General features: G+C 35.4%; 1 protein-coding gene across 1 annotated transcript; it reads left to right on the top strand.

The window, feature by feature from the left end:
- The first annotated feature begins 13871 nt into the window (after window positions 1–13871).
- On the top strand, window positions 13872–14757 carry LOC104867586 (olfactory receptor 7E24-like). Its single transcript, XM_010632001.3, has one exon. The coding sequence runs from the start codon at window positions 13954–13956 to the stop codon at window positions 14755–14757; it is 804 nt and encodes a 267-aa protein (XP_010630303.2). The 5' UTR covers window positions 13872–13953.
- Window positions 14758–14970: the final 213 nt, after the last annotated feature.

Genomic DNA, 14970 nt, shown 5'->3' with positions numbered 1-14970 from the left:
TCATTAAAAATTTAGCAACAAAGAATATTCCAAGTCTTAATGGTTTCACTGCTGAATTCTACAAGACATTTAGAGGAGAAGTATTGGCATCATTCTTTAAACTTTTCAATTAATTTGTAAGGAAGGAATACTTCCAAATTCATTCCTGAAAGCAAGTGTTACATTGATTTTAAAACCAGGGAAAGACTCAATCAAAAAAGAGAATCACAGGCCAATTTCCCTAATAAACCTAGATGCAAAAATCCTCAATAAGATACTGGCAAACCAAATATACATGGTCATCAAGAAGATCATACACCCTAACAAGGTCATATTTATCCTGGGGATGCAAGGATAGTTCAAAAATATAAATCAATAAATGTAAAACAATATATTATCAGACCCAAGGACCAAAACCTTATGACCATGGCAATAGTTGGCAAAAAAGCATTCAACAAAATTATACACCCATTCATGATAAAAAACCCTGCAGAAAATTGGAGTAGATAGTGTTTATATCATCTTGATAAAGGCTATCTATGTAAAACCAACAGTCAACACCATACTAAATGGTCACAAACTGAAAACATTCACACTAAAATAAGGAACAAGATAATGATATCCACTATCCTGTTCAATATTGTTTTATAACTATTAACCACAGCAATTGGACAAGAGAAAGAAATAAAAGTGATAAAAAAGCAAAGAAAGCTAAACTGTCATTATTTGCTGGTAATACAATACTCTAAATAGAAGACCCAAAAAACTCTGCAAAAATAATTCTAGACTTAACAGAGAATCAGAAGCGTAGATAGATACAAGGTAAACACTCACAAATCAATAGCCTTCTTGTACACAAATAATAGACTCAGAGTGAAATTAAGGAAACAGTCCCATTGGCAATAACATACAAAAAATGAAATATCTAGGAATCAAGCTAACGAAAGGAACAAAAGACTTCTACTTTGAGAACAACAACACTTTGAAAAAAAATGCCTGAAGAGGAGATATGAAAATGGAAAGACACTCATGTTCCCAAGTAGAAAGAATCAATATGGTGAAAATGGCCATACTTACAAAACTGCGAAACAGATTCAATGCAATCCCTATTGAAATCAAAACAGTATATTTCACAGAATTGGAGAAATAATACAAAAATTCATTTGGAAGCAGAAGAGACCTAGAACAGCAAAAACAGTTCTAGGCACCAGAAACATGGCAGTGGGTATCAAAATCTCCACCTTGAAACTATACTACAAATCCAGTATTATTATAACAGATTGGTTCTGGCAAAGAAACAGTAGTGAGGATCAGTGAAACAGATTAGAAGTTATAAAATAACTCCTGACATACTCAGCTACCTCATCTTTGACAAAGGATCCAACCATCCTCACTGGAGGAAAGAGCCTCTGTAATAAACAGTGTTAGAAAAACTGGATTTCAATTTGTCAAACATTAAAACTAGTCCTGTATCTAAACTAAAATCCAAGTACATTAAATATATAAATATTAAAAAAATGCTAAACTTGCTGGAAGAGAAGTTCAGTAGAAGTGTTGAAGATATTGGCTTAGGAAAAGACTTTATGAACAAATCATCAGTAGTGTAGGAACTAGTGTAGAGAATCAACAATTGACATCTCATACTTTTTAAAAGCTTCTGCACTGTGAGAGAAATCAGTAGCAGAGCTAAGATACAAACTACACTGTTGGAAAAATATTTTCCAGCTGTTGCTCATGGAAGGTCTACTATCTAGAATATATAAAGTACTCAAAGGTCGGGAGTTTGGCTCAGTGGTTGCACCACCTGCCTCACAAGCACAAGAGCATGAGTGTGATCCCTGGTACAAAAAAAAAAAAAAATCAGAGCCCCCAAATATAAAGACCCAATTCAGAAATGGACATATGTATATTTACTGCTTTAACCTCTTTGTGTGAGAAATATTTGTTCATTTCATCTGCCCATTTTGAATGGGGTCTTTATATTCGGGGTGCCTGATTTTTGGGGTTCTTTATATATTGCCTCTTAGCTTAGCTGGTGGTTTCTTTTGCAGTGCAGAAGCTTTTTAATATGATGAAATCCCAGTTGTTGGAATAGCTAAAATTTAGAAACAGCCCAAATGCCCATCATTTAGAGAATAAAGAAGATGTGGTCTTTCTATAAAATGGAGTACTACTCAGCAATAAAGAATGAGAAACTATAGTCATTCATAGGAAAATAGATGCATATTGAGGTCATACTCTTAAGTGAAATAAATAAGACACATGTGTAAATCCTGAATAGTTTCTCTGGTGTGAAAAATTAAAGGTGTAAATAAGATCCAAGTTGTATAACTGACAATGTGAAGTAGGAAAAAAAGGGCTAAATGTATGGGGGAAATGGGAAGAGTATGGGGAAAGTAAATAGGGGCGAAGAAAAATATGAGAAAAAGAAAAAATGGAAACAAAGCCTTTGTAAATAGGGGAGGGTGGAGGTGGTGAAGGGAGGACAAGAGTATGGGGAAAAATGAGAACCAAGATCTGTCATGTAAAGTTACAATATCCCAATTTTAAATGTAACTGTGCTCTATACTTAAAAAGTACCAATAAACTCAATGAGAAAAAAAAAAAAACTCATGAAAATACTAAGACTGTCTCTCAAACTTCAGTCATTGAATATTTTTTGGAACAAGTAAAGGGATTGTTATTATGGTAAGAGAAAGTTGATTTTTAAACATAAGAAAAGTAACATTGTTGGAAAATGCTGTTGTGGACAATTAAGATGAACTAATACTTGCAGTATGGTGTGAATTGGCTTATCAAGAGGTAGAACCTGTCTGCAAAGATACGGAATATAGCAGAAAAAAATCTCATCAAATATGAGCAAATTAGGTTATACCTTATAGATAGTAGAGTTCAATGAGTAGATAATGAATACATAATTTGGTGTAAGAAATCTAACAGTAGTAGGCTACAACTTATAAGAAACTTTGCAAAAGACAGACACTCTGCAGAAAATAATTTTTTTGAGAGAGGCCCTATGCTTCAAAGTTTAAAATAAGGGAGCAGAAAAATAACTAAAAAATATAGATCTCAATGGAATCTTCAAAGATCTCCAAAGATCCGTTGCAGGGCAAAGATTAACCTTTTTTCTAGTACTATTGTTCTAGATGAAAATCCCAGTGCCTATCTCATCTCAGTTTTTTATTTATGATACCACCTGCCCTCACCAGGATGTATCCATCATTTCTAGTGCTATTTCTGCTCTACAATCTGCCCATGGGAAACCCTCCTTTTTTTTGCTGACACTAGATGAGAGAATTACAGGTGGGGGCCAACAAGAGGACAGTTTTAGTTTCTAGCATCCAAATATTTGAAATACTAGAGCTCCTAATTAAATAAATTGTTCTGTTGTCTTTGAATTCTCCAAACAATTCACCTCTCTTCTGGATACAGCAAAGGATGCAGAATGGAAAATTTTCATGTAATTATGTGTCTATACAAAATCACCACAGTGTGAAAGAAATCAGTTTCTTCAAGTAGAAATTTCCCCCCTTTGGCTAGATTAAAAATTCACAATTGAACTCGGATTTTCACTCTAACCAATGTGTAATTTCTTTTTCCTCTTTTTTTTTTTTTTTGGTATCTGGGATTGAACTCAGGTCCTTGCACTTGCAAGGCAGGTCACGGAACCGCTGAGCTAAATACACAGCCCCCAATGTGTAATTTCTTTTTAAAAAATCAACTTTAGGAAAATATCTGTGATATTCTTCCATAGAACCTTTAGAAATTTTATAGACAATTTGGTGTCCATGGTGTTATGAAGAAAAAAAAAAGATTTTCTTTGAACTATTTATTCATTTAAATTTTTTTGGAATTGATCATTTTTAAAGGTATCAAATAACATCGTGCACTTTTGTAATGTACAATGAGATGTTTGAAAGAAACATTGTGAAATATTTAAATGTAGAAAATGAACATATGCGTTACCTCATGTAGTTAACTTTTTGTTTAGAAAGTACGCAATAGTAACTCAGAATATTTCTTTCTTTTCCTTCTTTTTTTTTGATACTGTATATCGAACTCGGGTCCTTGCACTTGTAGCAGAACCACTGAGCTAAATATCTGGCCATAATATTTCAATAATACAATATACCATCATTGGGCTCTACAATTCATTTCTGGAATTCTTTCCTCACATCTAACTGAAAATTTGTATTGTTTGATAATCGCTTTTTCAAAAACTGCTTCAGCCTTTGATAATCATTATTCTGCTCTCTATTAGTGTGGTCAAATTTATAAAATTAACATGAATGAGATCGTGTGTTGTTATAGATGAGTTGGAACTATAGAGATGCACCACATCCTGTGCCAGATTTTAGTCCATTTTTTAAAGCCTGTGTCCAAGAGGGGCTAGTGCACAAATAACTATTGGAACTGACAAGCAGTTTGATTTCTCCTTTTAATCCATTTTTTCAGTTGGGGAGGGCCCAGGGGAGTGTGAGCAGAATTTTACAAAAGCAGAACCATGCTAGGTTGTTGTCAGTGTTGGGGCACAAGGAAGTTTCACATACTTATTTGAGCTACAAAGTATCCTGCGACTATAGCAAGTTTTCTGCCAAGCCAGATTTGGGTTTTGGGTGTTTTGGCATCACAGGTGAAAAATGGTGTTGAAGCTCAAATGGAGTTGGGTTGGATATCACAGTATTATTATTTTTTTCTTCACCTGACTTACTTACTTCATATATATTATTATAATTCATCCAGTTTTAGTTTTTAGAGTGCTGTTTTTATAATGCGATGGCTTTAGATAACTATTATCAACTGCATAGTTTAGAATGCTAGAAGAAAACAGTTCAAATTTCTCATCCCAAAAGAACAGTCAATGGTTTAGGAAACAAATATGTTAAAAGACTTTCAAACATTTCACAATGTATTCTTGGGTCAAAACTTAGCAGAGCCCAGCCTATCAGGTTCTGACCATTGACCACCTGGCCTAGCCCCTTTCCTAATAGCAGACAAAGCTCATCCACTGAGATATTTAAAGAAGAGGGCTTCCTCAGATTAGGGAAGTAAGGAAAGTATAAATCAGACTTAGGATGGGCCAGCACTAGGAACACCAAAGAACAAAGGCACAGCCCTTTCCAAGACCTGAAACTGGGCATCAAGGTATCTGTGGAATTAGTGCAGGTTGTGACTGGTGTGATCTGACAGGAGAGGAAAGACACTACAGCGGAGGCAGGGTGAGCACTCTCCTACTGTCCCACCAAATGCTGCCAAGCTTAACACATGTGTAGAATCCCCCTCCCACCAAGGTGCTTTCAAACTGTGATGTTTGCATTCACTGTCCAGCAAATCCAGTGAGTTCAGTGCCTATGTTAGCACTCTCTCATTGGCCCCCAAATTGTACTGAATTCTTAGCAGAGGGGCTGTCTTCCACTGAGGATGTAGTGCCACTTCAGTAATGGGCTGCACAGACTCTAGGAGAGGTATGCTGAGAGACCTGGGTGCAGGTGGAGAGCTGAGAATGAGCAATAAATGAGAAAGTGAGACAGTGCCCTTGTTGGAAGAAGTATGGGTGAAGTTCACACAAGTGACACAAGGGATTCTCAGGGACAGAAGGGACAGAGGTTGAGCAAGCCCCTCCTGAGATCAGTAGATCACTTGGGTCTGCTTCCACCCTGTGGTGTTCTTCCCCCTTTGAAACCATTAAAGTTGTCTTTCCATAAGACAGAGGTAAAAACATCTGGCTCATCAGGCCCCAGGAATGCAGCTGTAATCTGATAGAGCTCTGCTTCAAAAGGAAATAGAATCCTCACTCTTTACTGACTGGTATGCAAGATAACAAAGCACAGGAGAAGCACAAGCTCAAGTGTTAGTCCACACCTTCAGATTACTAGTCCCAATCACACAGAACTCCAGTTCAACCTCCTGCAACTGCTACAAGAAAAAGAATTTTCCTTCTATATAAACTAAGGAAGAACTTACTGATTGAATTCTCACTGCATTATAAAATGTACTTTCTTTTTCTCTCTCTACCTAGTGTACATGTGTAAGGTGTTAGTATATATGTGAAATGCAAATTAGAATTAATGAGTGGTTCACTTTAGATAATATCTTTCATGGTCATGGAAGGTTAACACTCACCAAATTTGTGTGGAGGATTCAAACATGTGCTTTCTTTTAGTAGCTCATTAGTCTGGCCTTTTTGCAATCTCCCATTCCTTCAATCTCCCATTGTACTTTCCTCCAATTTCTTTTTCTCGCCCCCACAAATAACCACCCAAAGCCCCATTCCCACATTCAAGATATGAAAATACACCAAAGGCCCTTTCTTTTTTCTTTCCTTCATTTGCTTTGATATTTATTTCTTGTTACCTGACATTTTTTGCTATTTTTCACTAATATATATTTGTGATGCATAATAATTGTGCTCATCTTGGAGAATTGTTACATATTTACATCACATCTTAATGATTTTGGATTGATTTTTTTTTTGGCTTTTTGAGACAGGGTCTCACTATGTAGTTGAGACTGACCTGGAACTCACTATGTAGCCCAGGCTGGTCTCGAACTCACACTGATCTTCCTGCCTCCTGAGGGCTGGGAATACAGGCATGTGCCTCCACACCCAGCCTACATCTTAATGACTTTTATTTCCTTTTTCCCTCCCTAATCTCCCTTTTCCCCAATGACAGGTACACTTCACAACTCTTCCAATCACTCTACTTGTTTCTTATTATCTGTATTTTATTTGATCTTTAAATTATTTATATATGAGAAACCATATTACATATATATTTATATATATATATATATGTGAAACCATTTTACATTTAACATTCTCTGATTTGTTTTCTCTTAGCATTATGCTCTAAAAGTACGTCAATTTAAAATAATCCAAATTTCTTCTTCTTATGTCTCAGTAGTACTCGTGTATAAATGCAACTTATCGTTTATCCATTTATCATTAGATATAGTCCACTTCAAAATTTTTGTAGTATGACTTGTGCTGCTATAAAAAATGCACACATGTATACCTGTGTAAAACTGAAGACATAGACATAGGCAAGGGCTTTGTAACTAGAATACAAATTTCACAAGAATTGACACCAAGAATAAAAAAAATAAGATTACATAATGTTAAAAAGTGTCTGCACGAGGCCAGATATTTAGCGCAGTGGTTCTGCTTGCCTTACAAGTAAAAGGTTCAAAGTTGGATCACCAGTACCAAAAAAAATAAAAAAATAAAAAAATAAAAAAGCTAACTGAATGCAGATACACTCTGCATAATGCAAAATAATTTGCCATTTACTCCACAGATAGAGTACTAATGTCTAGAATATAAAAATAACTAAAACATTAGAGCACTGCCGCAATAGAAGACCTGATCAAAAATGGCCAATTGAGATGAAAAGATATTTCTCAAATAAAGAAGTACAAAGGGTAAATAAATGCATAAAAGTATTTATGAGAGAAATGTAACATGAAAAATACTGGAATTCCATCTCATTTCAGAAAGTAGTAAAAGAATGCAGTAAAGTTGTGGAGAAACATACAATTTTGGTGGGAATGCAAACTAGATAAATTACTATGGAAATCGGTAGACTAAAAATTAAATATACAACTAAATATAAAAATTCCCTATGACTCAGCTATATACCTCTTCTGACTATCTTCTCCCAAACTGTAGCAAACATCTTCACTAATTTCTCAATTATTTCATTCATTTTCTTGGCCTCACTCCTTCCCTTCCTTTCTACATCCCAGTCTACTTATCATCAACACTATTTCATTATCTATGGCTTTTATAACAATTAAATAAGTTCTCATTATATAACCTCACATGTCAATGTTTCAATTGTGAATATTTGAATTAAATATGTACAGAGTGCTGCTTAGTTGCATATTTACTTATCTTTTTCCACCCTCATTTTGTGTAAAATGTGTCTAAGGAATACTAATGCACAAAATCAAACATGTATCTCAAAATTCCTCTCCTCAACCTCTCAGATGATCAAGAATAACAACCTGTCTTCTTGGAACTCTTTCTGTCCATGTAACTTATCACAGTGCTTGGGAACCTGCTCATCAGTCTGCTTGTTAGCTGTGACTCCCACCTGCACACCCCCATGTACTTCTTCCGTGCCAACCTGTACTTTTTTGACATGTCGCGATCTGTTTTATCTTCATCGCTGTCCCAGAGATGGTTGTGCACATCCAAATTCAGAGCAGTTGTCTCCTGTGTGGGCTTCCTGACACAGATGTGTCTTCTGACTTTTGGATGTAGGGATGGCATGCTACTGACTGTGATGGCTATGCTCTGTCACTCACTTAAAGCACCCAAGCACCCCGATCCCATGTCTGTGTCTTATTGCTTTTGAAATTATTTTCTGTATCCTTTTGTATTCTCACTTGCATGACTTAGTTTGCTTACATATAATGTGCTTCAAGGATGTTTTCTGCCCTGAACCTTTCTAAGTACTTAACATTGCATGTTTTGATGTCATTACCAATAAGAAAGAAGGGAATGCAATTAATATGAGAAAAGGAAAAAATGCAAACAAAATCTTTGTAAATAGGGGAGGGTGGAGGGCATGAAGGAACGACAGGGGTATACAGGAAAGTGAGAACAAAGATCTCTCAAGTAAAGGTATGAGATACAAATGATGAATGTAACTGTACTTTATACTTAAAAAGTACCAATAAACTCAATGAAAAAAATTATAAAATGAAAGCAAAGTCATTGTAAGTAAGGAGGGGAGTGGGGGTTGAAGTGAGGGCAGGGGAATGGGGAAAATATAAGAACCAAGACAGATTTCATAAAATTACAAATTTCCAATGAAGAATGTTATTATATTGTGTACCTAAAATATGCCAATAGAAATCATTCAAAAAAAGATAGTAATGTATTTCACTCTGCATTATTTAGTCATTATCCCAACTCAAATATACATTTTTTTAATACTGTAACATTATTTCATCCCTTCTGCAATCTCATCAGGGGGTGGGAGGTATAAAGTTTTTTAAATACACTGGTTTTCTATACTATGTATCATTTGCTTGTTCATTGGAAGAGGCTAGGATATAACATAGTATTATACTCTCCTTGCGACAGTTGAGTGGCCTCATGACTGACAGTTCACATTTCCATGCTCAATTCCTTTAACTACAGCTGAGGAACACCACCAACAGCAGTTCATTTTTTTCCCCCGTTAAATTCATTGGTACATTTAAAGCAAACAATACAATTGCATTTATCATTGGGATCTTGTACCTTTACATGATGTATCTTGGTCAGTATTTTTCCCTTATTTCTGCCCTCCCTTCACTGCCTTCACTCTACCCTATGTACAAAAACTTTGTTTCCATTTTGTCCTTTTCCCTTACTTCTTTCCCCCTCCCCTTCCCCACTTCTCCTTTAACCATTTTCTTCCTATTTCACACTATCAAATATGCCACTTTAACCTTGCTCCAGAAGACAGCAGTTTAATCTTAGGACTGTCCACATACACTTGGAACATAGGGTCTCGAAAAATAGCAAAACTCAAAACCTAGAGTTGTAATAACGGTCTTCTCAATCAGAGAAGTTTGAAGTTGATTGTTCTAATTCTTGATCATGATGCATAGTTGAATGGTTGCTGGCAGAATTTGAATGGAGAAATTCGACATTTTCAAATGGCTTCAAAGTGTCAGTTTGGGATGATAGAGAGTTTCTGCAAGTGTATGATAGTGATGGTTACCCAAAGTGTCATTAAAAATATGGGGAAAAATGAGAACCAAGATCTGTTATGTAAAGGTACAAAAGATCCCAAAGATGAATGTAACTGTACTGTATACCTAAAAAGTACCAAAAAGCTCAATGAGAAAAATAAATAATGCCACCAAACTCTGTACTAAAAAATGGTAGTAGTATTCTTTAATAGAGTTTAACACAAAGAGAAAAACACTATAAAAATGAATGGATCATTTTTTAAAAAAATCATGAATAAAAAGAAAAATTACATAGCAAGCCTTACCTTCTTCCTGAGATGTAGGGTTCACAACCATTGTGAACCCCCACAATATCTTGTTCCTCATCTTTTTATTTTAGGTGGTCCTTCAGGATTAGGTAACCTTGGAAAAATGTGGGTAAATGTGAGTTTGGACAGCAAGCATCCAAGGGCATATGAAGTAAATCATCATCTTCACCCTCCACCTCTTCAGTTTGAATACTGCAGGCCCATATGCAACATATCAGCTTATCTTCATTCCAGTTTTCAGCAGCAGGACACTCCCAGTGTCATTATATTCATTTCTGTCCCAAGTGTAGACCATCAGCCTTCATTGTCCATCATTCAGTTATGGGGTGTGAGATCCACAGCATTAACCATGACCCAGAAGAGACACAGAAAATCCTAAGGGGCAGGAAGAATGGAGAAAGGATTAATAGAATTATTATGTCTTCATCATGAGGACAAACATTGATGCTTAGAGAGTGAGATGGGAGGACACTAATTTTCCAAATTTCAGGGACCAGTTCTGTTAAGTTTATATATTTGATTGCATTGAAATTCCAAGAAGCCTCAGTCAAAGTTTTAATTTTCACCCACAATGGTCCTACTTTTCCTATAGACATCATATCCACGCTGTGTAGTTTGCCCATTTTAGAAAACAAGCATTTTTTTTCTACTTGTTTCAACTCTGTGCTAATTCAACTCTGTCAAAATCTTCCAGAAAATATTTGATATCTCAGTCATTACATTGTGGTCACCTCAGTGCTGAATCCTTTGTCTATAGCCTGAACAATAGAGGCATTAAAAGTGTTCATAGAAGACCACTCTAATTTTAGGACTGAGATGACAAGTTTAACTTCAGAGTCACATAAGAAACTCCAAATATAAATAATTTAATAGGAAAAATAAAGGAATGATGGAAAGAAATCAGTAGACAGACATAATAGAATTGTGGTAAGCAGTAAAGTGGATAAAAAATTGGAGCTTTTAAATAAAGAGTAGATAGTTCCATTTTTGGAAGATGAAAAATTTCTGGAGTTGGGTGTTGGTGGTAGTTCCTCTATGATGAAATTGTAATGAATATCACTAAATTGTATGCTTGACAATTTTGAAAGTCATAAACTCTTCTTTGGAATTTAAATTTCACCATAATAACATGCCAATAAATATCAATGAATTTTAAATAACTGAACAATGATAGTAATAATATATGTCTTGCTCTACTGAAACGGAGCCACAAAACATTTGTGGAAACTGATTTCCAGTTTTCCTCTTCCACAATTGATATTACTATGTCCTAAGTGTTTGTGACAACCTGAGCCAATTTGGCTAATTATGACCTCTATGCAGTTAGCTTCAAAGGTCATATAATAGTCAGTAATCAGCCCAGGCTTGCAGCCCTTCAGTGGGATGTCTCTGTTGAAATTGGCTTCATAGGAGTCTCCTCTTCCATGGATTTTCTGCACTGGGAAGCCCCCATCAGAGACACATAGACATCAAGCCTGAGGACAGAACCATCATCCATGCTTGATGCTGAACAGATGAATGTGAGATTCATGCTCCTTGATCATGACCAACTTCAGCTGCAGTGCTGATTGGTAAGTGCGGAAGCAGATGAAGGGTGTAGGAAAGACTGCCTGGTGCTTTGTTTCCTACTAATTAGGGCAAGCAGAGTTTGTGTAGGATGATTGGAGGACAATAATGTGAGGGTGTCAGATATGAGGCCTGAGAAGTTTATGATCTGGGTTGTGGGTTCAAGTTTTTGCTTTCTTCTCAGAATGGTTCTACTCCCTACAAATAATGCATCAGCATTGGTAACAAATAGATCCAATTAAACTGTTTCCTAAACACTGCAGGGCATTTGGGAAGATGATAATGCAGAGGAGGGGCTGGATGAGAGAACTATTCATAATTTTACAGACACAATCCTGAGTGTCAGGTGCTGATTTCTGTGTTTCTCACTGAGTGGATCGACTCAGCTGCATAGTCTTCTCAGATTATATACACCAAGTTATGTTTATTTCTTACTTCTTTAGGTGGCATGGACTTTTTCTTGTGTAAAAACATACTGTGTATTTGGAGAGGAAAGATTAACACTCTTTAATTTCTGATACTGCAGAGCCTATACAATCTGTGGCATAGAGAAAACATCAAACATAAAAATGAGTGTTAATCAGTTACTGATTGGTTGACCACCATCAAGGTGACATCAATATATTTGCTTCTTTTGTGTCTACACATTTACCGCTTCTATTATGGATCCGTCAAAGTAGAAAGGAGATAACATAGCTCTTTGTGATTATGTCATGGATATTGGCCCAGTTATTCTATTTAAGTTCAGTGCCAACTTAAAATTATTAAAATAATATATCAGTGTTTCATAGGTACCAAATAGATAAAGCCTTCAAAGGTAAGCCCTAGCCTAAACTTAAGCTTTACACTAAGACCCATTAATGTTTTCACATTATTTGATGACCCCAGTGATCTTTAACAATTGTAATCATCTTCAAATCACCATTTCCTTAGTGTAAGAATCCTTAATGAAAAGAAAGCCATAATGACCAAATATTTATTTGTTCCCAAATTCAGATCATAAGGTACACTAATTCTTTTTATTTTTCCATTAAATTTATTGGTACATTTAAGGCAAACAATACAGTTACCTTTATCATGGGGATCTTGTACCTTTACAAGTGCCTGATATGTCTTGATTCTTATTTTTCCCCATATACCTGCCCTCCCTTCACCCTTCCCTATTTACAAAGATTTTGTTTCCATTTTTTCCTTTTTTAAAATTTTTTCTTTTCCTTTATTTCCTTCCCCTCCCTTTCCCACTTCCCCTTTAGCCATTTTCTTCATATTTCACACTATCAATTATATCATTTTAACCTTATTTACACTTTTAGTTTTTCACACCAGAGAAATTCTTGCAATGAAACAGCATTATCATTTGGCAGTATGAACACATAGAGGAAAGATTAATAATCATTTAGAATACTATACAGAAACAATTATTCAGGACTAATATGCTCATTTCTTGAGTTCCAACTCAGAAGATTGTCACTTCTACTAGAGTCAAATGAAAATAATATTTTCAATGTAAAATGAAAGTTTTTGTTAAATTATTTAGGAAAGATTATTTCCACCTGGGCCTCAAGTATATTTGTAGCTCTTAATAGTAAGAGGAAACAGATATAGTTTTAATGACTAATTGTTCTCAACACTGCTTTAGGAAAGAGCCACAAAGAAATTCACCTACAGACATTTGGATCAAAGTTGTTATGATTACAGCTGATAAAACCGATTTATTAATTCATTTTTCTCTGCTTTACTGTTTTGTCCTGTTTCCAAATTATATCATAGAGAGGACTGTCAAAATACACGTGTTTTGGATTACATCTTATATTTTTATGAATATTAACTGTTAACATTAAATAAATATGGCGATATTGTTGTCTAAACTTTTAGGGATTTCATTAGTTTTTGAATTATGGGAATATTTATCCTTGATTTTGATAGAACTATGGCAAATTTGAGTGCTTCTTGAATTCCTTCATAATGATTTTTTTTAAAGGAGCAAAACTATTATTTATTTTTAATTTGTAATAAAATAGGCTATATTATAGTGACATTATGACCTTCTTGTCTCCAATGTTGGTATTGTGATATTTGCTCAGTCGAGAGTTGCAAAGATGGGTGTGTGCAAGACAACATGAGTAATATACTATAAATAATGGAAGATTTATAAAACTTTGGTTCAGTATGAGTGGAAAATTTTACCTAAGTTGTAGAAGCTGGGAGATTCTGTACTTATAAGTATGAAAGTATAAAACCCATAGTGTACTGGATGCCTAATTATTCATTTAAGTTTTCCATGCTTTTTAAAAATAGGTGTCCAAACAATACAAAAACCTGAAATCTAACATCTGTATTAGAATTCCATCTCACGAATCTCTCAGAGGATCTGGATCTCCAGCCCATTCTCTTTTTGCTCTTCCTCTCCATGTACCTGGTCACTGTACTTGGGAACCTGCTCATCATCCTGGCTGTCAGTTTTGAGTCCCAACTCCACACCCCCATGTACTTCTTCCTCGCCAATTTGTCTTTAACTGACATCTGTTTCATCTCCACCACTGTTCCAAAGATAATTGTGGATATTTTAACACACAAGAGTGTCATTTCCTTTGTTGGCTGCCTGACACAAATGTCTCTGCTGATTCTTTTTGCATGTATGGATTACATGCTTCTGACCGTGATGGCCTATGACAGGTTTGTGGCTATCTGCCAACCCCTGCAGTATTATTTTATTTTGAACTTTAGCCTCTGTGTCTTCTTTGTTTTCATATCTTTTTTATTTAGCGTTATGGACTCACAATTGCATAATCTAATTGTCTTAAAATTCACTTACTTCCAGGATGTTTCAATTTCCAGCTTCTGCTGTGAACCTACTCAAATTCTTAAGCTGGATTGTACTGAAAACTTTACCAAAAGCATCATTACTTATTTTGCTGGTGCCATAATTGGTTTTTTACCCATTTCAGTAATATTATTCTCTTATTATAAAATCATTTTCTCTATTCTCAGAATCCCATCATCACGTGGGAAGTATAAAGCTTTCTCCACCTGCGGGTCTCACCTGTCAGTTGTTTGTTTATTTTGTGGAACAAGCATTGGGATGTACCTTGAATCTACTCTAGCACATTCTTCTGAAAAGAGTGTGGTGTCTTCTATAATGTACACTATTGTGACTCCTGTGCTGAATCCCTTCATCTACAGCCTGAGGAATAGGACGTTAAACATGCCCTAAGGAGGCTAAATAGCAGGAAATTCTAGAATCAGCACCAGAGGCAACCAAACAAAATTTGGACTGAAGGAGGCATCATTTTTAAATCTCTAGTTCTGTAAACTCAAGCTTCTGAAAATTTTTGTAGTTTGGATACTTTAGTTTCTCAGCATATGTCATATCAGAATGGTAGAAGATATGTTCATGAGATGGGCAGAATGCATTCTGATTAAAATG

Source organism: Fukomys damarensis, unplaced genomic scaffold (assembly GCF_012274545.1).
Source record: "Fukomys damarensis isolate Sample0158 unplaced genomic scaffold, DMR_v1.0_HiC HiC_scaffold_37, whole genome shotgun sequence".
Lineage (NCBI taxonomy): Eukaryota > Metazoa > Chordata > Mammalia > Rodentia > Bathyergidae > Fukomys > Fukomys damarensis.
This window is presented reverse-complemented; position numbering and strand designations above follow the sequence as displayed.

What these genes read in the sequence shown, in the direction of transcription:
- LOC104867586 (XM_010632001.3), top strand. Translation starts at nt 13,954, where the DNA reads ATGTACCTGGTCACTGTACTTGGGAACCTGCTCATCATCCTGGCTGTC.